Source organism: Mirounga leonina, unplaced genomic scaffold, assembly GCF_011800145.1.
Source record: "Mirounga leonina isolate KUSES-001 unplaced genomic scaffold, KU_Mleo_1.0 Mir_195, whole genome shotgun sequence".
In the NCBI taxonomy this organism is placed as follows: Eukaryota; Metazoa; Chordata; class Mammalia; order Carnivora; family Phocidae; genus Mirounga; species Mirounga leonina.
The window spans coordinates 7,530,975-7,555,991 of record NW_023270490.1 but is presented as its reverse complement, the minus strand read 5'-3'; the positions used below and the strand labels follow the sequence as shown (position 1 = coordinate 7,555,991).

The following is a 25,017-nucleotide window of genomic DNA, read 5'->3' as shown; positions in this document are numbered from 1 at the left end:
ATTTGCTCATCTGTCAGAGAATGAGGCTCAAGTGCAGGTACGCCACTGGCCCTAGAATGTCACCCCCCCGCCCCACGCTGTTCCCAGGGAAGCCACGCTGTGTTGCGTAATGGTAACCGCAGGGGTGACCTAGCCACCACAGTGGCACAGAAGCTGGGTCCGAAGGGGCTTGTCCTGGGGCTGGCAGGGGAGGGGAGTGTTACGTGTACGGCAGGTGCTGTTCCACCTGGGCACAGGTAAGCACGGGCACAGGTGCCGCCAAGCCCCACCCAGGAAGCCTCCTGCTCATGTCTGAGCTGTTCCTGCGTCCCTGAGCTGTGCTTTCAAACATTCCCTGCTCTGAATTCCTCGCCTTAGCAGCTTTAATTTTTCCCCAAAAGTTTATGCATCTTGAACAGCGATGACCACTTCACCCATAGGTCTCTTGGAAGACGGTTTGTGTGTGAGGCCTCCTCAGCATGGGGCAGGGATAGATTCGGACTAGAGGCTCAGCCAGAGCCTTGGATGGGGCAACCCTTTGTTCTCTTTGTCCCCAAATCAGCCCTGGCATGAGTCTCCCGCTTCCCACATGGCTTCTGTGGGCACAAGGCTTCTAAATCAGGTACAGGCCAGGCCCATACAGGCGCTGAGATGCTGTGGGAGCCTGGGAGGCAGGGTGGTGGTGGGTGATTCCTGGAGGGCTCCCTGGAGGAGGAAGTACTTCCAGGTACACAAGTTGGAGGTAGTCAGATGACGAGGCTGGTGGGTAGTTTTGGGTGCCCTATGGTGGGGCTCCTGGGGCATTGATTGGTGTTTTCTAAAGCTTCCTGGGTGGTGCCAGGTAGATAACCCATCTGCTAGGGCTGGGAGTGGGGGCAGTGTTGGGAAGAGGTTGTTGGCCACATCGTGCGGAGCCTGGGACAGAGGGACTCGTAGGAAGGTTTTAGGCAGGAGTTTATCTGGGTCACACTTCATCCAGGCTGGCCTTGGCTGCGTGCATCCCACCCCAGGGCTCCTGACCCTAGTGAGGAGCAGGTGGATGTCCCCATCTGCTTCCTGGCCCACACATGGACTGTGCCAGTGGCCCGACCGGGGGCTACAGAGCCTGCCAGGGCCAGCCTAAGCCCAAGTAGGTCTGGAGGCAGGCAGGTGAGGGTTTGAATCCCAGCACTGCGTCTTACCAGCTGGGCGCACTCAGCTCTCAGCTAACCGACCTCGGCCTGCCTTGTAGGTTTCTTGGGAGAAATGAGATCGTGCTTTAAAGAGTGCTTAGTCTGGCACCAAGGCAGCGATTGATACATTACTAATACCAATAATGAAACGGCTTTTGATGACCACATGAGCAGTAAGGTTGTATGCCTGCTTTCTGCATCCTAACACGTGGAACATACTAGAGACTGCAGTGAGTCTGTGTGGGGTAAGTGCGTGCTTTCCTGGTGGGACAGTTTTGGGAGCCACGGAGCCCCCTAGTGGCCATGTAGGTAACTGCAGTTCTCTGGGCAACACGTGCCCCCCCCCCCCAACCCCCATTCACCTTCTGGCCCCAGACAGTAGGTGAGAATGTCTTACTTGTGAACTCGCAAGAAAACGTGCCCCCAGGGAAACTTTTGGAATGATAGAGATGTTATTTTGATTGTAGCGATGGGTCTCTGGTGTAGACACACGCCAAAATTTAACCAAATTGCGTACTTTGAATATGTACAGTTTATTATATCTCAGATACATCCATGGAAAGCTGTAAAATTTAAAGAAGACATCCCTCCCCCCAGGCCCAGGGCGATCTGTCACCACATAACCCACATTGTCTGGGCTTCCTTCTCAGACAAACTGATCCTGGTGTGGGGTCCCACTTCCCTGACCCTTGGGTCTCTCCCCAAGGCCTGAGATCGCACGTGGTGTGTCGGCCCTGTTGTCCCCCACTCCGAGCCCATGCGTCCCGGTCACCCATGCAGGGAGCCGCAGGCCCTGCCTGGCATCTCAGCAGAGGGTGTAAGCTTCATAAGGCGACAGCGACAGGCCTGACACAGCAGTCGTGGCTCATGCACCTTTGCTGACTGACGGAGTCATTATTTGGGGGCACTCTGCTTATTAACCAGCTTTGTCCAGTATTTCTTTACCTATGAACTGGGCTCCTGATACACAGGTTGAGACAGACTGTAAAGAGGTAAATAAATACAGAGACAAGCTGATTACAGATAAGAGCGCTGCTGAGAAGGAAAGTAGCCCACGACAGGATTGTTACCGGGGGAGGACCCTTTAGACGGTGGCGTCAGAGGAAGTCTGTGGAGCTGGCCGTGCAGCCGGGCGGCCGGGGCAAAGGCCCTCAGGTGCATGCATAGCACTTTGAATGAGAGAGCGGGTCCGCGTGGCCCCCAGCACTTGGATATAGTCACAGAGGGCCACGTGCACTCCAGGCATATTCTGCCTCGTGAAGTTAAGTACCTTGCCAAGGTCACACTGCAAGCAAGTGGGCCAGGTCAAGGCCAGGAGGGCTAGATCACGCCAGGCTTCCTCATCAGCCATTTCACGAGATAATTTGATCCATGCTAAGATGCAGGAGAAGCTGCTGGAGGGTCCCACAAATCAGATGTCTGCTTTGGAAAGTGTGAGTGTGGGGGATGAGTTTTCAGGGCACAGCACGGAGAGCCGAGAGATCGGTGACAAGGCCGTTGTGGTCCTGTCTGAGAAATGGCCGGGCCCAGGCCAGGGTAGCAGGGTGGGGCTGGAGAGGAGGGGATGGTTGCCAGATCTGATTCCAAATACAAGACCTCAGGGTCAAAGCCAGCCGACCCTTTGCGCTCCCAGGTCTGTTCCTCCCGCTGACCCTGCCCCTCTCGTCCCCACACAGGAAGGCTGCCTCTGGCCCTCGGAGAGCACGGTGTCAGGCAACGGCATTCCAGAGGTGAGACCCCGCTCTGCCTCCAGTCCCCTCCCTGCCTGCCCCCCCGTGCTGCTGTAGTGGACGCCTAAGGCCATCCGCCCAGCGGGTCCCCTTTCCAAGCCAGAGGCGCCTCCCGTGGCTGCTAGGCTCACACCCGTGCCCTTCGCTGAAGAATTGCCCTTGGCTGCTGGGATCATCCCCACCGGGACGTTACCAACGCTCCCTGCCCCCAGCGAGTGGCCCACGGTGTCTGCAACGTGAGAGAAGCGAAGTTGCCCCTATTTCAGCTCCGTGGTGATGTTCCTAGCCAGGGCTCCCCAGCGTCGGGCCGCAGCTGGACTCCGGGCTCAGCGGTGCCCGCTGCTGCGCACTCTCCCTTCCCCAGAGAGCAGAGCGTCCCCGGGCGGCTGGACACCCCCCTCCCCCCGACCTCGGGTCCCGCTTCTGGCGGGGGGGGGGGGGGGGCCCTCACTCTGCTCTGCCCCCTCCAGCCGCAGGTCTATGCCCCTCCGAGGCCCACCGACCGTCTGGCCGTGCCCCCCTTCACCCAGCGGGACCGCTTCCATCGCTTCCAGCCCACGTACCCGTACCTGCAGCACGAGATCGACCTGCCGCCCACCATCTCGCTGTCGGACGGGGAGGAGCCCCCGCCCTACCAGGGCCCCTGCACCCTCCAGCTGCGGGACCCCGAGCAGCAGCTGGAGCTGAACCGCGAGTCCGTGCGCGCGCCCCCGAACAGAACCATCTTCGACAGCGACCTGATGGACAGCGCCATGGTGGGCGGCCCCTGCCCCCCCAGCAGTCACTCGGGCATCAGCGCCACGTGCTACGGGGGCGGCGGGCGCATGGAGGGGCCGCCCCCCACCTACAGCGAGGTCATTGGGCACTACCCTGGGTCCCCCTCCTTCCAGCACCAGCAGAGCAGCGGGCCGCCCTCCTTGCTGGAGGGGACCCGGCTCCACCACGCACACATCGCCCCCTTGGAGAGCACAGCTGCCTGGAGCAAAGAGAAGGATAAACAGAAAGGGCACCCTCTCTAGGAAGGCCGGGGCCGGGGCCGGGGCCGGGGCAGCAGGAGGTAAAAGGCGAAACACTCCGCACTTCTTGAACGAGAAGACAGAGGAGGACTGGGCGGCACCCACAACGTTCGGCGCGTCACCATCCCCTCCCCCTCTCTCTGTGTATAAATATTTACATGTTCTGTCTGGTCTGAATGCACAAGCTAAGAAAGCTTGCAAAAAACCACGTTTCTTTGTTGAGCTGTGTCTTGAAGGCAAAAGAGAAAAAAAAAAAAACCCCACAAAATCTACCCTAGTCTTTTCCTGTTTCTAGTTGAGCTGCGTGCGTGAATGCTTCTTTTCTTTTGTTTGTTTATGATTTCACTTAACTTTAAAGACATATTTGCACAAAACCTTTGTTTAAAGATCTGCAATATTATATATATAAATATATATAAAATAAGAGAAACTGTATTGTGAGGGCAGGAGTATTTTTGTATTAGAAGAGGCCTATTAAAAAAAAAAAGTTGTTTTCTGAACTAGAAGAGAAAAAAATGGCAATTTTTGAGTGCCAACTCAGAAGGCGTGTATTACCTTGTAAAGAAAAAAAGTACAAAGCAGGGGTTTAGAGTTATTTATATAAATGTTGAGCTTTTGCACTATTTTTTAATATAAATATGTCAGTGCTTGTTTGATGGAAACTTCTATCATGTCTGTTGAGATTTTTAAGGGAGAAATGTCGAAATTTCACAGTCGACGTCAGGCAGAGGGCCGGCTCTTACACGGATTTTGGAGAGGCTTCCGGAGGGGGCCGCTTTCCTGCGAAGTGGAAGCTTCTGGCTAGTGATAGGTTATTACCTTGTTATACATTCCCCACCGAAGGAGACACGTGTCCCACGTGTCGTTCCCCCCCCCCCCCGCCCACCCCCCACCCAGAGCCAGAACAGCCTTCGGATGGCAAATGAAATAAGGAAGTTACTCTAGGCACCAAGTTTCAGGTGGTGGCTTTGCCTTTCCGGAGATGAAAATAAACTTAGTGAAGAATCTTAGTTTTTCCTCCTGTTTTTTTAAGCATGAAGCCCCACCCCCACCCCACCCTGGGAAGGGGCTAAGGTGCCCGTCTCCAGCCGACAGCCGCTCCCCGCGCATGTTGCCGGGGGACGCCCGCCCGCCCGTCCCCCAGAGGGGCTTGGGTGGCTGTTTTGTGCGGAGTGCTTCGGGGCGATCCGGCCGCTCCAGGATTTATCAGCTGAGGTCGGTGGAGTCCGCCGGCAGATCAGAAAGGCCCTAAGTATTAAGAATTGGACCTCATCCTTGTCTTTTCTCTTTACGTAGCAATTCTCACCCAACAGGCCAACAAACAGAACAGCAGAGATGAAAAAGTGACATGCCTAGATTTCTCCTGGGACATGCAAAAGGGTTAACACAAGAGAAACAGTCAAACCTGTACTTTGTTTTCAAGGCAGAATTCTTTACCTTCTGCTCTCCTGCATTCTCATCCCCTCTTCCCGTGGAAACAGTCATGTTAGATGTGTTTATTTATCTGTGTTTTCATAGCCTTTTTAGCAGATATGCAGCTCGTTTACCAGGATTTTACTGAGTAGATTTCGGTGTGGCGGGACCCCTTGGTGACGGCGTGCAGGTGAGGGTATGTGAGTGGGCGCAGTGGCAACTGGCAGGACAGTGGAGTGGGGGTCCCTTGGGATCTACCAGGGACAGTGGCTGGAGCTGCAGGCCCTTCCTCCCACTGAGGACATGTTCACATTCCATGGGGTGACCCCCCCCCAAATGGAAGAGCAACCCCCCCACCCCCCTCTGCACGGAGCTCTTTTCATTTTGGCAGACTGCTAACTAGCGGACTAACATCAGAGGAGACGTAAGGGCAATAACTTGTTTTTAAGCAACTTTTTTATGACTTAAACAAAAACCTGAGAACGGTTTTTAAAGTTCTGACCCTTTGAACTCTATTTATATATACATTTTCAGAAACATGGTGACCAACAGATAAACATGGAGTCTGAGCATCTGCTGACCAGCCTGGCAGAAAGTTCTTACACGTTGACAATAAAACCTGCCTCTCCGTGGGGGTCTTCAGCCTAAACTTGGCTTCTCAAAGAAGATTCTTTTCAGAAGTCATGCAGAGAAATCGGTATAATTTGTCCTAAAAGGTACAGGGACACATTTATAGATAAAATTTTTTAAAAACTGTATCTTTCCTTTCTGTGAAGAGTCTCCCTAGTGCCTTACTGAGGAAGCAGGGCTCTCTTGTCACCAGTTGGGGGCATCCCCGGGCAGTGACACGATCACCCGGGGATTGGCCTTCCCACTCGAGGTCAAAAAAGGGTTGCTGCTGCTTCTCAAACATCCCCGTCGCCCTCTCGTGTCCCGCCCCGCCCGCCCTCCACCGTGGGTGTGCCTGGCTCCGTCGGGCGACCCCTTCCTGCCCCTCCACCCTCTTGTCCAATACTGTGTGTGACTGCCATGGGAGTTGTGAGCCTAGAAGTGGCCCTCGGTTGTGTGGGCAGCGTTCCCGAGGTCCTCTTGAGCCAAACCGTTTGACTCCTGTTGCTTGGTGGTGCGGTGGGCATTTGCGGTGTTTGGAAGGAGGCAGGGGAGTGGGTTCCTGACCTCAGCTGGCTTGAGGGCAGAGCACGCCCCTCCGATCGCACCCCAGGAATGCAGTCCAGGGCTCGATGCTGCAGAGCCCCTGGGCTTCATGCCCCGCAGATGCCAGTTGGAGAGGTTCATGGCAGAGCAGCTAGTCAAAGTCGGGGCGCATCCCGAGAAAACCGGTGGGGTGTGTTTCTGGAAACGACTGTTGGAGCTAAGCTCTCGGTTTCTCTGCTGGACCCCAGAGCTGGTGCACTCATCCCTCTAGATGTTGGCTATCATGCCATTATCTTTGAAAAGGCTTTGAACACCACTGAGGCGACCTCCTTTTGCCAGTAAAAAGTTTGGGGTCCTAGGCAGTGGCTGGTTGGAGGGGGACCAGGTTGGGCTTCCTCTACTCCTCATCGTTTCCCTGCTTGTCAATCACGGTTCCTCCCCCACAAAGGCCAGGTCTCCGCAGACCGACTTAGCAAGGAGCCCTGAGAGCCATCCCTTGTCCCCCGCACCCCACCCCCCGGAAGCCCAGCGTTCTTTGCAAAGAGCTAAAACTCCCCCCACTCCCACCCCCAGCGTCTAGTGAACACCAGGGCAGGGCAAGAACCGAGTCCGTTCCCTGTCCTTGTCTCTGTGAATTGTATGTTTCAGAAATTGCTTTCTAAACGCACACAAAGCTTCCAGATCCATAAAACATCCCAGTGATAAGGAAAAGTAAGTGTTTGGTTTGGTTTGGTTTGGTGTTTGTTTTTTTCTGGAAACCGCGCTTCAAATCTTGCTGTACTATAGAGCCCAGAAGGACGCACGTTCTCGTTCGCCTGCCTGCGTCCACGGCGGTGTGCTGATGGTGGCGTTCTTGGCGTTGGAACCGCTCTCCTTGGCAGCCCCGTCTCCCAAGTTCTGTTCAAGTTAAACTCCCGTAAATTCTCCGTGGCACGCTGGGTGCTGCGCCCACGTGGCTGCGCGTAAGACTCTGTATTTGGATGCCAATCCACAGGCCTGATGAAATCGCTTGTTGTGTATCAATAATCATTAGTGGCAATGATGACGTTCTGAAAAGCTGCAATACTTATACAATAAATTTTACAATTCTTTGGAATGAGGCTTTTTTACTTCTTTGGCCACACTGACTTCCCCTGTCCCCCACCGCTCTCAGCAACAGCCCCAGGGCCCATTTAGCGGGGTGGAAGAGAGCCTGATGAGCTGCTGGAGGGCCTGAGCAATTCCTTAGACCTCTGTTCTAGTTCAGGCTGCATCCGGGGAGCCCAGTGAAAACACTAGCTCAGGCAGGTGGTTCTAATAAAAGTGGTTAAAATCAACAACCCCTTGGGCGCCTGGGTGGCTCAGTTGGTTGGGCGACTGCCTTCGGCTCAGGTCGTGATCCTGGAGTCCCGGGATCGAGTCCCACATTGGGCTCCCTGTTCAGCGGGGGGTCTGCTTCTCCCTCTGACCCTCTTCCTTCTCGTGCTCTCTGTCTCTCATTCTCTCTCTCTCAAATAAATAAATAAAATCTTAAAAAAAAAATCAACAACCCCTTTTATTAATTGGGGTTAAAAGATCTTGCAGGACATTACCTATTTTTCCTCCCTCTTGAAAAAATGATTCTCCGTAACATGCCAAAAGCTCTGATAAAGTCTGCAAGAAAGAAATTGCCTAAGGTGGGTCGTTTCCAGAAGTAAACACTGAGGCATGAATTTGTATGAGGGGAGGCATCAAGGGTGTGCCTCCAGAGGAGACAGTTACGGGAATTGGGAAGAGGACAAAGGAGGAAAAACGAAGCAAGGTAGGGATGATTTAAGGCAAAGTCCCCGCCTCAGCCTGCTCCCAACGATCCCAAAGGGACCTGTGGGGAGCTCTGGGGTGTAAGGTGCTTCTGGGTGAGAAGTAGACTCTCCGATGCTCCTGGCTTATCGTGTGTCAAAGTGCAGCAGGGGGGAGTTTCACAAGCCCCAGGGTGGTCCTCAGAGGATGCTCCCAGGTACTGGCCATTAGCAACGCCCATGGAAGCCAGGAAGGGGGGACAGGAGCCTAAAAGGGATCCCAGGGGATCTGAGTGGGCTACCCGCAGTGCCCACAACAGAAACTCGCATTTATTTCTCTAATTAGAACCATCTTTGACATCCGGTCAAGGTTTTTAAAAAATCAGCCCAAACAGCTGATTCCCCAGGGATGACCATTGTTTGTCCTCATCCCCACAGTTCTGTAAGCTTCTGGAGTACAGAGTCCTGCAATCAGGGCAGAACTTGAGGCACACATCTGTCTTACTTGTTCCCTCTTTCTGGTGGCGGAAAACCTCAGAAAGAAAGAAAGAAGAAGAAAGGAAGGAAGAAAGAAAGAAGGAAGGAAGGAAGGAAGGAAGGAAGGAAGAAGGAAGGAAGGAAGGAAGGAAGGAAGGAAGGAAAAAGGAAATAAAGGAAAAAGAAAGGAAAGAAAAGAAAATTGAAGAGAAACCAAAAGAGCTCATTACTCTTCAGTACTGGCAGCGGGACACCACGGTTCCCCAGCCTGGCTCCAGAGCCCGAGTGCCTCTCATTAGTGGTCACTCCCCTTGCTGGCCCTCAGTCACCTCGTCTGTAGAAAGGGTTGATGGCAGTGCCTGTGAGTAGTCATGAAGGACATCTTGGGTTCTAATTGGAAAGGAGACCCTCCCCACACCTTTGACTTCAGCTCAATGCAGATATAACTGAATCAGTCCAGAATGAAGGCAGAAATCAGAATGTCTAATATTTGTTGAGCATCTACTAGGTGCCAAGCACCATGTCAAATTCTTGATTGAAGTTGGCAGTGTGTTTGGGGAGGTCTCATCTCATTCATCTGATTTTTTTTTTTTTTTAAGCACAGCATCATGCTGGGCACTGCTTGGGGCAGCCTCTGACCTCAAGGAACCCACCTTCTGGTTTTCAAGACACTCCCTTAGACTGGCACCACAATACAATACCACAAGGGCAGGAGACTGTGCTGTTACGATGAGGGGAGGCTGGATTTCAAGTCCGGAGATGTTAGGGAGAAAAGGAAGGGAGAGAGTGAACCGCGTGCCTGCATGAGCAGAGGCCAAGAGGAGACTCAGCAGCGCCCCTAAACAGCCCCACAGAGCCATGATCTGGAGTCAGTTAGTTCTTTCTCTAGTAAGTGAGCCAAACCCAACTCAGGCTGGCGTTAGCAGAAGAGGGAATTGTTGACTCTTGTAAGTGCAAAGCAGCAGGTAGAGCAGGGCTAGATTACATGCCGCCAGGTCCAGACGTGCACACTGTGACATTAGCAGGATGTCTGTCTCCACCATCAAACCGCTCTTCCCCTTACTAATTTCCCTTTCAAACATTTTCCTCTCCTGGCGCCCACTTTCTCTCCAGCTTCATTTCCTGACTGCCCTGAATCAAGAGGGAAGAAATTAGTTTCCTATCCTTCCCCCCAAAGTCCCAGAATCGAATTCCATTGGCCTGGCCTGGATCATGTGCCCATCTCTGAGCCAATCCCTGTAGTCGCAGGGAAAGCATGCTCTGATTGGCCAGGTTTCAGTCCCACGCCCCGCCCTGGACCTGGAGGTGGGGCCAGCTCCCTGCGGTCCACCTGCGCTGAGAAGGGAGAGCGGCGATTCTCTAAAGGAAAATTAGGGGGACTTTCCAGAAGAAGGGGATCGGGGGCCAGCCAGCTCAGAACGGCAGCTGCCATTACGCTGGACCAGTCAGTGCGTGGATGCTGAAGGAAGGAGGCTCTTACGGAGCCCAGCCAGGCTTCCGCGGCGTGCAGACCGTGCAGTCTCCTTTTGCACCGGGCTGGGAAGGCAGCCCTGCCATTTGTGACTACTTCAAGTTGGGTTTGAGTTGATATTTGTTGAAATTACTTCAGCATGTGTGTCTGGCTTCCTGTCTCAGCCGCAGGCATAGACGGAACGTTCGCAGCGAGGAAGACTAGCGCCAACAGGGGAGACAGAACACACAGCAAGCTTGTGCCAAGTCGGCGTCGCGTTTTCTTTAACACTTTGTACAGTTGTACCGAAGGAAAAGAACTGCTTCTAAAAATAAAACAAAACATTATAAGCTTCACAAATAATTTGGAACAAATGATGGATTTAAATGTGCGAATAAATTTTTAAAATAAATACCCACCCGTGTGCGTGTGTGTGTGTGTGCGCGCGCCAGCTCGCACCGCCCCTCCCTCCGTGCCCTCCCCCCTCTTCCCTCCCTCCCTTTGTGTCCCCACCTCGCCATGACTGATAAGCCTGAAAGTGGAGGCCTGAAATCATGATGTTCATCTTATTAAAAGGCTTTTATTGAACTCAAAATAATTAAATTTGTCTTTAAAAGCATCCAACTTAATTGAGTGAACAAGTTTAAAAATGAATTTTTAAAATTCATAGTTAGACTCCTGCCTGCTCTTTACAGACATGGGCAGATGCAGGGGAAGAGGCAAAGCATGGGGTCCGGGCTCTGCGGTCGTTTGATCTGGATTCAAATCCTCCCCAGTCACCTTTCCAGCCAATTCACCAGCCCAGGGCCTCAGTTCCCAAGAGGAGTAACATGTGCAGAGAGATGTAGCAAATGACATCCAGGCCTCACCCACCTCCCCTTGGCCCTTTTCATGTCTGTCCACGTGGGCTCAACTTCTAGCTAAAAGCACTTGCATCCCACAGCCTGAGGCTTTCTCTGGCTTCTGAAAGCTTCTCTGCCCATGACGCAGCAGACCACAAGTGCTGGGGAATTGATGACATTGGGAGCAGCCAGCCTGGGTGATGGGAATAGGGGGATAAATACCCCGGCTCCTTTGCCCTCGGGTGGCGTGGGGGGGTGGTTTGCTGAGATGATTCTCCGCATATTCCCAGCGTTTCCAGCGATCTTGAGGCACAAGCCCGTGAGGTCACTTGCTTGATGACACACCCCTGATGAGGTTCCATCCTTTCCTGGCCCACCTCCCCACTGCTCTCCCAGCGTTTCCTGGTGTCACCTTCCAAATAAGTAAGTGCTTGCACTTCAATCTCCGCTTTATGGGGCACCCAGCCTCAGACCACAAACTCTAAAGTGGTGGTCAGCAAAGTGAGAGGATCAGAGCACCTCGGAGAAAAAGGGCTCACTGAGCAAAAGGCACAGATGGGTTCGTGTGTGTTTGTGTGTGTGTGTGTGTGCACGTGTACGTAAGGACATGTGTGCACACATGCGTGTGTGTTCAGGGCTGCATGCACCTGTTCAGTTGTCTTTTTTTTTAAACCCAATATATCCAAAGGATCATCTCAACATAGAATCAGTATAAAAATTTTTAATGAGAAAAAAAATCTGAAGTGTTGGACTTTCTTCCAACCAGTCAGGTTTCTGGGCCTCTGAGTACTCAGCACAGCACTCTGCCCATGGGGGCCCTGGTATGGACTGAATGTTTGTGCCCCCCTAAATCCATACCCTGAAACCCTATCCAACACGGCGGTCTTAGGAGGTGGAGTGCCACGGTGGGATTAGCATGCTTGGTGGCATAGAGGTGTTTAGCAGAGAAAGAACTGCTCCTTCCCCGTGCACACATGTTCACAGCGAGGACAATAGTTGCCAAGAGCTTGGATGCCACAGCCGACAGTCTGGGCTTGAACCCCACCTCTTCCACTAGCTAGCTCCGTGATCTTGACCAGTTTACGCAGCCATCTCTCTGCGCCTCAGTTTTCTTGTCTGCAAACTGCAGATTTAATATTACTTACCAACTTTACAGGTTGCTAAGAGCCAGCGAAATAATGAATACAGCGTCCATAGTAAGCTCGAACTAAATACAGTTGGACCTTGAACAACACAGGGATTGGGGCAACGAACATGCTGTGAGGTCGAAAATCCATGTGTAGCTTTGACTCCCTAAAAACATAACTCGTGACCAGAAGCCTTACTGATAGCATAAACAGCTGGTTAACACCTGTTCTGCATGTTCTGTGTATTATATGCTGTATTCTTACAATAAAGTAAGCCAGAGAAAAGAAAATGTTAAGAAAATCATAAGGAAGAGAAAATACATCTACAGTATTGTACCGCATTTATTAAAAAAAAAAAAATCCGTGTATAAGTGCGCCTGCGCCATTCAAAGCCAGCTTGTTCAAGGGTCTTCAGTGGCTGCTACGCAGTTCCCCAGTCTTTTAAGAAACATCATTGGGTCAAATTTTAGAGCAGGATATCCATTTAAAATGAAAAGAAGTTGCCAATTGACACATAAAACTGTTCTACTCTCAACCCATCCCCTGTCCCACACTCGGCAACACCCCTGCCCATAACTCAGCGGGGCCACAGCCCCCAGAAGAGCAGGAATCCTGGCCCTTAGCATGTGTGTCTCTGCATCTCCCCATCATACCTTCTGGGCATAGAAATCTTAGCACCTCAGACCTACAGATGCTTCAAGAGCCTTTGAAAATGTTTGAGCTCCGGGGCGCCTGGGGGGCTCAGTTGGTTGGGCGACTGCCTTCGGCTCAGGTCATGATCCTGGAGTCCCGGGATCGAGTCTCGCATCGGGCTCCCTGCTCGGCAGGGAGTCTGCTTCTCCCTCTGACCCTCCTCCCTCTCATGCTCTCTCTCATTCTCTCTCTCGCAAATAAATAAAATCTTAAAAATAAAATAAAATAAGGGGCTCCTGGCTTGGTCAGTGGATCTTGTTCTAGGGGGTTCGAGCCCCAAGGTGGGTGTAGAGATTAAAGAAAATAAAAATCTTGGGGCGCCTGGGTGGCTCAGTTGGTTAAGCGACTGCCTTCGGCTCAGGTCATGATCCTGGAGTCCCGGGATCGAGTCCCGCATCGGGCTCCCTGCTCGGCAGGGAGTCTGTCTCCCTCTGACCCTCCTCCCTCTCATGCTCTCTGTCTCTCATTCTCTCTCTCTCAAATAAATAAATAAAATCTTTAAAAAAAAAAAAAAAAAAGAAAATGTTTGAGCTCCAAAACAGGGGGTAGGGGGCTAAACGTTACAAAATCAGGATCAACAAATGTTTAATGAAATGTCTAGGAAACCTAACATTATGTCATGTTCATGAATTGTTCCATCTAGTCATCATAAACATTTCGTTACACTTCATTATATTTGAAACGAATTTATAGGTGAGCTCTTCTCGTTTTGCCAGAATCCCCAAGAATACTGATTGCTCAGTGAAGAGCTTATGGCCGGTTGTAATGAATGAATTTCTTGGAGGCAAATAATTTTGGTAGTAACATCATCAAAATGTCTTTTGATCAAAAACTAAAACTTAGATGAGAATTCATTTCAATCCATCTGTTGGGATGTGGGGAAGGGCTTTCTACAGAGTGTTGGTGTGGGGGGAGGACGAGAAACAGCCCGGTGCTGCCCCCCCCCACCCGCCCACCTTTTGCTGACCTTCCTCAAGCACCCAAGGCTGCTTTTACCCAAGTTGGCTTGGATGAAAATCTTGCAGTGGTCCTTCTTCTGCTCCCAGTGAAAATTTCAAGTTTCCACCAAGGCCATTGATGCCCCAGTCCCTGCCCAGCCCCTGCCCAGCCCCTGCCCAGCCCCCTGGCTCACTCGACTGGCCAGCACAGAGGGGAGTGCTGGTCCACCCTGGACTCAGCCTGAGCGCCCCCTCAATCCCTGAATTGGGCCGTGTGGCCTCTTCTACAGCCGGAGTGAGAAGCGGATCCAGGAACCGGTGAGGAGAGGCCTTCCTCCACCCCCACCACAGGCTCCACCTCGGGGACTGGGATAAAGAAAGCACAAAACATTATTTGGTGAAAGACCAGATGAAATGGGACTGCTTTTTCATGTCAGAGCAGGACAGCTGGGGATCATGAAGTAAAGATAGGACTAGCTCCTGTTTATTAAGCACATACTACATGCTCGGTGCTCTGGTAGGACCTAGGTGCATGATTTTATTTAACTTTGGCAATCACCCCAGAAGTAGGTGCTGCTTTTATCTCCTTTTCCAAAGGGAGAAACTGAGGCTCAGGAAGACTAGTGACTCGCGCCTAGGCCTGTAGCTAAAAGGTGGGGGTGCCAGACCAGAGCCCCAGGTCCGTCCAACTCCGTTGGACACAGATGACCAACGGAAGCCCACTGAGCTCTACCTTGAAGGGCAGCTAACAGAGCCAAGGCAGGTCCCTATGGGGGGCTGCCACCGAGGTCCTGCTGCCTTTGACAAAGCAGCTTTCCCTGATCTTTGTTCCTCGCCCTCTGTTGATAGCTCTCGAGACCGCGTGCAATCCCTGTCTCCTCTGGCCAACTCTGATTCTCTGATCTTTGCCCTTGACCGAAGACACATTATTACCCACATTTGGTGCCTTCAGACCTTACCACTCCCTTCCCTGAGGGGAATTCACAGAGAAAATGTGAAAATAACATCCAGGCTGCCTGGTAGAACAGAGACTGGGTTTTGCCAACACAATGTGCAGTAAAAATATCTCTTCTTTAAAAGAGAGAGAGAGAGATGTAAAGACTGGAGATCAGTAACATGTAATTATCATCTGGTTTGGGTGGAGAGTTCTAATAGTTTCCAGAAAAATACAAACCATAAAAAATGAATGTGCTTTCCAAGGCAAAAAAAGATTTGGGCTCGGCAGGCGGTGGCCCCGTCTTGGAACTCCTGTGGCCTTTGAGGCCCTTTCTTGGCAGAGTAGGGAGCCTTTCACACTGGAAAGGAGGCTCTGAGAATTGCCTTTGCACTCAGCCTCGAATCCGCTCAGTACATCGGTTCCCGTGAGCAGACGTACCCACAGGCCAGATGGATTCAGGGGTTTCCCTGGGGGGTGGTGATGGTGGGAGGTCCCTCCACATCAGAGAGACAGCCAGCGGCCTGGGGTCCGGGTTGATGAGCGAGCGCCACCTGGTGGCCAGTCCCGGCAAGCCGCTCCCCCCCCCCCCCCCGCCTCCCACTGGGGGCTCAGCCGGAGTCCCCTCCCTGAGTGCGCCTCCACAATGTCCCTCAACAGCCCCGTTACACTTCAAATTGATATTGACAATTCATAGGGAGAAACACATTTTCTCCGTTTTACATAAAACAGAAATAAACACCATTTCGGTTTCCGGTTGCTACTGAGCTGTCCTATGTGGCAGCCAGGGGCTGGGCTGCAAGTGGCCTGGGTGCGGACTGGGCGTCAGGACTGCCCCTTTCGCTCTGCAAACACTGCCCCAGAGTGCGAGCCCCTCCCTTTGCAGAAGTGCTGGGGCAAAGTCCTTCGAGGTCGAGACACTTCCCAGGCCTCTGTGGCTGGGACCCTGAGCCCAGGGACTTCCAGGGCTGAGTTCATGACCCTCCTGGCTGCCTGGCCCGAAGCCCTTCACCACTATAGACCCCGGTTTCCCCTTCTATTACCTGGTAAAGAACAGTGGCTCTGACCTACTTGGGGGTCAGGAGCCCCTTGAAACTAGATGTAAGTGATAGACCCCTTTTCCAGGTATGTGGGTGCCCCGCTGTGCTCCTGGCTGGAGATGGCACTGGAGGGGTCTGGTCAGACTGTTCAACTGGATTACCCCCTTTAGTCCTCTCCGGGACCTCCTGATGTAGCTACTTTTATTAGCCCCATTTTACAGATGAGGAAACTGAGGCACAAATATGTTTAAGAACCTGCCCAAAGTCACACAGCCAATAAATTGTGGGCTGAGTTAAAACCCAGCCTTGGACAAGTGACCCAATGGCCTTAAGCCTCAGTTTCCTCTCTGAGAAAAGACATCAGTACTAGCCCCTACCCTGAAGGGGAGTCAGAGGGGCACATAAGATTGGAAAGCACATAGCAGGTGCTCCCTAAAAAGAGCTGTGATTTTGACACGCACAAACAATTGCAGTGCCCCGCCCCCCCCACCCCCGGGGGGCCTCAGACTCTGTGTGGGGATCAGGGTGGGCAGTGGCAAGCCCCCAGAAAGTCAGGGAAGCCCCGTGGTTCCAGAGAACGCTCTGGTCTTGCCAAGCTCAGCTTCCTTCTACCAACACATAGTCAGAGGCCCTCACTCATCATTTCTGCTTTCAATCTTTTTTTTTCTGAGGACACACGCAGGAGTTTCGTTTTCTTTTTCCCCAGAATGCTGGTCAGGTCAGGCTGACTAGGCTTGTTTCTGGAGTGTGAACAGCAAACACCCACCCTTCGCAGCTGCGGGAGCACCCAGTCCGGCCGCGCAAGGACACCCTGCCTCCACCCAGCCTGTCCGTTCCAAGCCGCGGTGCAGACGCCTCCAGGCTCCCAGCCGCTGCAGCCAGGATGGCCCAGGCCCCTGGGGACCCTGATGAAAGAGGTACTCTCTTCCTTCCAAGCAATAGTAGGCGCTCCCAACGGGATTTGCACCTTTCTTTCCAGCTCCTTTCCTTGGCTAGATGACAGCAATGATAGCCGACAGTACCCCAAAGCCCTGTGGCCGCGGGAGTCGAGGGGACCCCAGGGTCTGCCCTGGGCACCTTGTAGCACCCTCTGCACACCTTTCAGGAGCCCCCGGGGGCAAGCGCAGAGCTGTTTCCGTTTTATAGACGAGGTCACTGAGGCCCCGCAAGGGGGACCCCAGGCCGCATGCTGACACTGGGGTCTGAACACCTGGCCTCACACTCATTTTAAGAAACAACAGAAGTTGCTTTGAGAAGAGGCGGACGTGCATGCCTGTGTCTCCTAGTACTGCAGATAACACTTCACTCCTGGAAGAAAACCCAAGAAAAGCGAGCCGTGTATTCTAGAGAGCTTGTGGGCTGTGGGCTGTCGGCTGAGGGTGGTTTTGCTTTTTGTTTTTTTTAATTCTGTTATCATTTGCTGATTTACTCCTCACTACAATCTTCGAGGTAGCTGCTCTCATCCCCAGTTCACAGATGGACAAAGTGAGGCACAGAGAGATCACACGGATGGCAGAGAGGGGGCTCAAACCGCGGAAACCAGCCGTCAGAGAACAGGAAAGAGGACGAATGGGGGACTGGGGAGGAGGGCCAGCAGTGTGCGCCCAGGGCCCCGGGCTGGTTCCCCGGTTTTTGTGGTGCTTCCACAAGGGGGACACGCAGGTACTTGTCACTCAGTGGCTGAATTTAACTTCTCCCTCCTGGCTGTTCCTTTCCAACCTGTCGCTTACACCTCATCCATTTTACAACCTTCCTTTTACGGACACACCAGCCTGAAGACTCAGTGCAGGAGGCCAGCCAACTCTATGGGCTCGGCCCTCACTCTGATCTCCGACCCCACGACCCCCCTCGGCTCCTTTGAGGTTAGGGGGTGGAGGAGGAGGGAGGGGAAGAGGCTCACCCAGGGGCAGGCCTTTCAAAAATCAAAACTCTTTTCAAGACAAGGCAAAGCCAGGCTTGCTGTTGATTGGATGGGGATCCCCGGCCGCCAGAGTGGTGAGTGAAGGGGTGGATGCCCCCAGGCATTCTAAATGCACTTCACCTGCACCCAGCACGGACGAATGTGTCCTGATCCCAGAGCGAGCCTCAGAGCCCAGCTGTAGAGTCAGCCAATGGATTACCCCTTCCCCCACTAGGGAAAAACCCAGAAGGCAAAGGATCGGGCTGCTGCCCTGCCAAGGGGCCCCAGGTCTTCCCCAGAAGGACCCTGCCTTGCGTTTCCCGTGGGGTTCTTGGGGGCAGAGATTTCCTGGCAAGAGGCTGGGCTGCCGCCCATGGGGCTCCTTCCAGCTCCCCAGGCACTGTGTGCGCTCTGTTCTCGGCTCCCCAAAGAGCCGCAGGCTTGGGTTTGTGGGAGCCCGTCTGAGAGGAACAGGGGCCGTTCAGAGAGCTCCTTCTCCAGCCTCTGGGTCATTAACCTCAGGTGGGGAAATGGAGACCCAGGAGGAGCTGCCCATACCCTGCCCTGCGTCATCTGGGCAGACACCTGTCCTTGTGCTGGGCAGACCCACTCAGACACTCGTTCGTTCAAATGCTGTTTCCCGAGCACCTACTCTGCTCCCAGCACTGTAGTAGACACCGAAGATACTGCAGTGGACCCGGCAGTCACAGCAAGGGGGTCCTTGGAGACATTCTGCCGGGGACCCCCACCCCCCCACAGCACCCCAGTCACTCGGGGCATCTATGATGCTCCCCAAAAGAGATGGTGTTTGAGTGAGACCTGGAGGTTGAGTAGATGTTGGGCGGGTGGAGGGGGGGAGAGCGTTCCTGACAGAGGGAGCAATGTGTGCAAAGGCCCAGGGCTGAGCGGGCTGGAAGGAGCACGGCCGGCTGGCACTTGGAGGGAAGCTCTGGCTGCCGAGGGGAGGGTGGGCTGGAGGGATCCCGACTGTGGTCAGCGGAGCTGCTGCTGTCCAGGAGATGACGATGAAGAATAGGAAGGCAGAGGCACAGAGGGGAGAAGAAGAGGTTCGAGAGAGAGCCAGGAACAAGGTTTCCAGGACTCTCTGTAACTGGGCACCAGGGAGAAAGATCCGTTTCTGGGTGTCTTTAGCTTTCTGGCTTGGAAGAATAGACGCACCACTGATGTGGATGGAGAGCCCACGAGGAGGGGCAGGTGCCGTAGGGAGGTGGGGACAGCAGGCCTCCCAGGAGGCACTTTGTCTCCCCCCAGTTCCTGCCCTCCTGCCCTCACTCTACCCCACCCCGCTACCCTCCCCTCCCTTCTGCTCTGAGGATGTCTGAGGGCTGAGTGTCCCCCCCCCCCCCGCCCTCAAGCACTCACACCAGGCAGAGGACGCTCAGGAGGCTGGGGCACCTCCTCTGGTCACCAGGCTGTCCGGCCACGGTCATTTCTGACCAGCGCATGTGTCCCTCCCTGAACAGTGGTGTTGTTAGTGAATGTCTGCTCAGGTCCCTGCCCCTCCATCTGCCCTGGAGGCACCTCCCCTGCCCCTGAGCTTCCAGCCCAGGCTCCGTCTGGGGGAGATTCAGTCCCCTCTCTGCCCCTCTCTCCTTCTCCCAGACCTTGAGCAGAGGATCCTGCAGGTGCTGAGGGATGCTGGTTCCCCCAGGAAGTCTTGCCAGTTGGCAAAGGAATGCCAAGTGCCCAAGAAGAAACTCAACCAAGTCCTCTACCGGATGAAGGAAGAGTCCAAAGTCTCCCTGGAAGGCCAGGCGATGTGGGGCCTGGGCAAGGGCAGGACTGAAGTGGAGCCCGCAGAGCTGGCCCAGCCCAGCCAGGGTAACTGCCCCGGGGAGGGGGACGGGGGGCCCAGCACGAGCAGTCCTGGCAGAGGACAAGCGGGGCCCGGGCCTGGGTTCGAATACAAGCTCCGCCTCTCAAGGGTGCGTGGCATCCCCCGGCCGTGCCCTGTAGATCTGCTGCCCAGGGTTGCGAGAGGGTGAGACGCAGAGGGCCCAGCCTCATGCCCGCACGTGGCGGGCGCTCAGCAAAGCATCAGCAGTAACACTGTTGACAACTGCCACGGTAGTGATAAGAGTAGAACAGACTTGGCTTACCCTGGGTCCCAGAGTTGGCATTGGTCGGGCGCTCCCACAGCCCCCGGGCGTAAGTGGATGGCACTCTTCCTCTTTGCCCAGAGGCGTGAGTTAGCAGCAAAGCCGGGGGTATGGAGAGCGACAGGGCAGGTTTGAAGGCAGGTTGGTTTAACTCTAGACCCTGAGTCCAGATCGCCCGCGCACCGGGGCCACGGTTGAGCGGCCCGCCTTTGTCCAGTGGCGTCCCCATCTCCTCTGCCACCCCTCATGCCCCCGGCCACTCTTTCTTCCTCCAGCAGAGAGGCCCCAGCAAGGTGCAGTTACAGTTCCACAGGAAGCTGGCTCTCGGCTCACTCAACAGCGTAAGCATCCCACTTCCCCAAACTCTCCTTGGCCACTTGAGATGTGACTCTTGCCCCGCCCACCAAGAGGTTCCCACAGAGTGTCCGGAGGCAGGACTCAGCCTGCACAGTGGAAGAAGCTAAATGGCTGAGAAATCTCTCTGATCCGCGGTGGCACCTGCCATGGGCCCCTCCCATGTGCCCGGCACCGTTCAGAGCAGCGTATGTCCACCCCGCGCCCTAGAGCGGGCTCTGTGCTGCGCTGTTCTTACGTGCCACACGTTTCAGATGGGGAAACTGAGCACAGGGGGTCTGGTCGGCCCAAGTGTACACGGCTAGCAAGCAGTGGAGGAGACTCACTCCGGGCTCCTCCTTTACCACCCACTGCCCTGCTTCCCAGAGGAAGACATCTACAGGATTCTGGAAGCCCATGGACCCTGTAAGGCCCTGACCATCTCCCAGAAGCTGGGAAGGAAGACAGCAAAAGAAGTCAACCCAGACTTGTACGCTATGAGGAGGAAGCATCTTGTGGACTTGGATGAGAAGTCAAGTACATGGGCAATTTATCAACCAGGTAGGTCCTTACCTGCGGCCCACACCTGGATGGGGCGGGGCTAGAAGAGAAACCTTAACATCCAATGCTTGTGGGCGCCCTGCCCAGCACTTTGCCAGCTCCAGCTTCCTTGTCAGACCCTCACAGAAGCTTGCAGTGGTCTTGTTCTTGGGTCACTAGAAGGGGGTACCAGGAGGGTGGAGTTGGTGCTGGTGCTGGTGGGAGTAACCGAGGAGGGCCTCCCGGAGGAGTGGCCTAAGGCTGTAGTTGCAGAAGGCAAGGGGCCAGGAGGGGAGGTGACCCACTCCTAACTATAGCAGCCCTGGGATGCGGGGCTCAGCCTGAGTTTGCTAACAGTTTTCTGTCAGCACTTTGCCCAACTTGGAGTTTTGAAGTTGCTGGAAGAGAAGCCTGGGCTCAGACACCCACAGGGTGGGGGCCCGGGGGACTTCTCCCTCAGGTGCAGCAGGCATGGGCCCTACCTAGCACTAGGGGTCCACGACAATGTTCTAATTTCTCTTAAAATCAGAAGAAAAGATGAGGATTGTAATAGTAATGAAGAGTTAATCATGACTCCAGCCTGGATCACATTTGCCTTTATCCCACCACTGTCGTAAGTGGTAATTTTGAATATTTTTTATGGAGGAAGGTACCCACCAAGGCACAAGAGCTGAGGGCCCACAAAGGTGGGACGTGGCCCTGTTTGTGGAGCCGGCAGAACCCCAGGCAGGTGCTCACGTGGCCTGCGGGATGATGCACAGGCTCACGGCGCCCAAGGGAGGGGAGGTGTCCCTGCATTGCAGGCGTGATAACATGACAGCCACCAGGTTTTAAACACTGGTGAAAAAATCCCAATTCTTAAAAATGCCATGTGAGCCAAACAAAGCTTATCCAGTGGCCAGAAATAGCCCACGGACGGCTCCCTGCTGCCTTCACTAAGGGGAGAGAGGTCCTGGAGCTCAGTGGTCAGGGGATGCCTCACAGCGACAGGGACAGAGGATGAGGTGGGCAGTGAGGCTCCCAGGACCCTCCTGGGGGTGGCAGAGGATGCATAGGTAGGGTGACCGCCCCGGGGACATCTAAGCAAGGCTCATCTCTGATACCCGGGGGTGGGGGGGCTTGTTAAACACGCCAGCTCCTGGGTCCCTCCTTGGACATCCTGACTCAGCACCCTCAGGGTGGACACCAGGGCATCTGTGTTTTAACAAGCTCCACCAGAGATTTTGTTGCTGCTCTCGGGTATTGGGAACCTCTGACCCCCAGAGAGGTGCAGAGGGCTGGAGTGGAATATGATTTTGCAGATTCGGGAGGAAGAAATCCGGCCACTGAGATTATTTACCAGAAAAATTTAATCAACATAATCTGTCAGAAGGGACCAAATAACCACATTTCCATTGACAACTCTGAAGCCATCCAGATTGGACATGGGAATGTCATCATGAGACAGGCGGCCTCTGGAGAGAATAGTAAGTCCTCGGAGGGACACCCACTCCCTGTAGGTAGGGGTACCTGCTCCATCCGGGTGGGAGCAGAGAGGGCGAGTTTCAAGCTCCGAGAAAGGGCAGCTCTCAGATCTCCAAGGTCATCCTTTGGGGCCTTCCTGAGAGTGAGGAAGTCTCCCCTGGTGCCTGGATCAAACCTCTCCTGGTTTCCCTTCATTCTGATACCTTTTGCCTTGGTTTCAATGGGACCTGATGTTTTGCCATGAGAAACAACTCAGTATTCACTCTCCCTCAGTAGAACGTCACAAGGGTCTTTGTAGTGTTTCGTTTGTTCTGAGATACACTTTTCCCCCCACATTTTAACATCTTAGAAACTGGGTTGCATCTTACCAGCGGCATCCTACTTTTGTTAAAATACAGTCCCGCACAGGAGTGCCTACTCCCGGCCAGGCACTGGGGTGAGAGGGCACACGGCCCCCATCAGACCAGCCATGGAACACGAGTGACAGCACCAGCCCAAAAGTTGGACTCCTCCTTGTGACCTCCAGAGAGACCTTCCCCACCCCACCCCCAACTCTGGGATTTTGTTTCCCTGGCAGTGAAATGAGGAACTTTGCTTTTCTAGATCAATGTCTCCCCGACCTTAGTCCTCTGGGCTCTGCCCTCCCCAATTTTGGCCATGCCCATGTCTGATTATATACTTAATGTCGGTAAATGGCTTGCCTCTTTATTCTACTCAAATTTATTTTAAAGTTAACTTTTATAGCATGGCCTTAAGTTTAAAACCAGAAAGTTTACTATAAAGATGAATACTGAGAAGAAAAAACAATGTCAAGGCTGTGAATGCTCCCGGTTGAGGGGTCTTAAAGATACACCAACACCCAAGGAGACTTGCCCTCGTGGGTTCAAAGGATTGAGAGCACCAGGGAGCAGAAGCTGCGCTCACTGACTGGGTTTTCATAAACCCAGTCATAAACCCCTGGGGAGCCCCACACTACTTGTGTTACTGGGCCCACCTGCTCTCCATCAATGGCCTGAAACACTCATTCCCAGTCCGCAAGAGCTCACAAAGAATTCAGAGGCCTGTCTCCTCTGTCCAGCCAGGACTTTGTGTGTGTAGGGGGGAGGGGGCGTCAGAGGGTGGGGGCCTGAGGTCATGTTGCTGTGTCCCCTGCTAGGCTCCATGGCTCCCCTCGAACTCCCCCCAGTGGCGCCAGCTGATCCCTCAACTCAGAGTTCCCCGGCTGCAGCCTGGGGACCCCAGGACATCCACTTGGAGAAGTCTGTGCTCAGACGGGTACAGATAGGACATGGCAACAAGATGAACCTCAACGGTGCCCAGGCCAAAGGCCCTGCAGCCTGCAACCCCTTGGGCAGCCCCCCAGGTAACCCATCCTGCCCCCACCCCACCCCATCCATCTCCTCGCTGGATAGAACTGGAGCCATTTTTTGCAGGGAGAGAGGCACGATGGGAAATTCCTTTCCTTCCGCCTGGAGGCTGTCTCACAGAATAGAGTAGGTGGGGCTTTAGAGTTAGCACTCAGGCTCCCACTCCCTACCACCCGCCCTCCTCGGGAGACCGGTTTCCTCGTCTGTGCAGCAAGCGTGGGCCAGCTGAAGCAGGTCAGAGGAGATGGCCAGCCTGGAATGGCATCTAAGGAGGGGGGACCGGAGCCCTTTAAGTACTTGGGGCCCTATTAAGTGCTGTCCACAGTGACCAGAGAGCCCAGGCTAAGTCCTCCCCAGCTCTGATAACCCAGAGACAGGCTGGGGGGCAAGAAACAGCAGGGAGGCCGGGGACCCCCAGAGGAGAGTTTCCAGGAAGGAGAAGCCGATGAGTTTGGGGAGTTCCATGGGGTCCAGCCACAGGGGTCTGTGGTGACCCGAGGGGACAGAGGAGCTCCAGGAGTAGGAGGACGGGGTACTGTGTGCAACTCTTGTCCGAAGTTTGGATGGGAAAGGAGCCAGGTGTCAGGGGCTGGGGATGGCTACGGCCACGTGCAGGTTTTAACCACAGGTGGGGATGGTGTTCCAGAGCTGCGGGGAAGCCAGCAGCAGAGATGGGAGCAGGCGGTGGCGGGGAGGTGGAGGGGAGGTGGTCGAACCCCAGGGGAAGGGCACGGGAGGAGGTGACGTCCATGCCAGCAGACCTGGGTGGCAGAGAGAGCTGGCAGCCCAGGCTGTGTGCAGAGGTGCTCAGGGAGGCAGGGCCTCGGCTGTGGCCTAAGCCTGGCCTGGCTTCTGGGAGGAGAGTGGGCCAAGGAGAACTTGAAAGCCAGGCTGAGTGTCAGGGCTCGGGGCCACCATCCTGACATCTCTGACATTGGCTGACCCACAGCCTCTGCCACCGCTGAAGGCCCAGGAGCTTCGTTCGAAATTCGAATGCCCCAACCAGGATCTTCCTCCAAGGAGGAGATGGCCCAGAGAGTCCATATCAATTCATGCTTCCTTGAGGACATTGCCATCGGCAACAGCAACAGAATGACTATCAGCTCGGAGACAGCTGGTCCAGGAGGAGTTGCAAAGGAGGCAGGAGGGACCCTGGGGAGCCAAGCAAGGATGGAGGTGAGCCTGGGGCAAGGTGGGCCCTGTGTTCTCTATTTCTCTCTCATCCATCTACCCATCCACCAACCCATCCATCTACCCATCCACCCATCCACCCATCCACCATCCATCCGTCTATCCATCCATCCATCCATCCATCCATCCATCCATCCATCCATCCACCATCTATCCATCCATCCATCTATCCACCTACCCATCCACCTGTCCATGCATCCATGCATCCATCCATCCATCTGTCCACTCACCTATCCATTCATCCATCTATCCGTTTATCTATCCATCCATCCACCCATCTACCCACCCCTCCACCCATCCACCCACCCATCCACCCTCCTATCCACCCATCTATCCATCCATCCATCCATCCATCCATCCATCCATCCATCCATCCATC

The 25,017-nt window shown here is 54.2% G+C and overlaps 2 protein-coding genes across 6 annotated transcripts in view; both read left to right on the top strand.

The window, feature by feature from the left end:
• The window catches only part of PMEPA1 (prostate transmembrane protein, androgen induced 1), a 53,959-nt gene extending 46,398 nt beyond the window's left edge, over nucleotides 1-7,561 (top strand). For all 3 annotated transcript variants that reach the window (XM_035025452.1, XM_035025450.1, XM_035025449.1), the window contains exons 3-4: nucleotides 2,828-2,881; nucleotides 3,352-7,561. In XM_035025452.1, coding sequence (XP_034881343.1) covers nucleotides 2,828-2,881; nucleotides 3,352-3,900 — 603 coding nt within the window. In that variant the 3' untranslated portion in view covers nucleotides 3,901-7,561. The remainder of the gene's footprint in view (nucleotides 1-2,827; nucleotides 2,882-3,351) is intronic.
• An 8,901-nt stretch (nucleotides 7,562-16,462) lies between these two features.
• The window catches only part of ZBP1 (Z-DNA binding protein 1), a 12,220-nt gene continuing 3,665 nt past the window's right edge, over nucleotides 16,463-25,017 (top strand). The window contains exons 1-7 of one of the 3 annotated variants that reach the window (XM_035025448.1): nucleotides 16,463-16,640; nucleotides 19,247-19,465; nucleotides 20,019-20,084; nucleotides 20,464-20,637; nucleotides 21,918-22,082; nucleotides 23,237-23,443; nucleotides 24,397-24,623. In XM_035025448.1, the coding sequence (XP_034881339.1) occupies nucleotides 16,607-16,640; nucleotides 19,247-19,465; nucleotides 20,019-20,084; nucleotides 20,464-20,637; nucleotides 21,918-22,082; nucleotides 23,237-23,443; nucleotides 24,397-24,623 (1,092 nt within the window). In that variant the 5' untranslated portion in view covers nucleotides 16,463-16,606. Of the gene's footprint in view, nucleotides 16,641-18,979; nucleotides 19,466-20,018; nucleotides 20,085-20,463; nucleotides 20,638-21,917; nucleotides 22,083-23,236; nucleotides 23,444-24,396; nucleotides 24,624-25,017 lie in introns of those variants that run through there. The other 2 variants (XM_035025447.1, XM_035025446.1) reach the window with 2 other exon arrangements.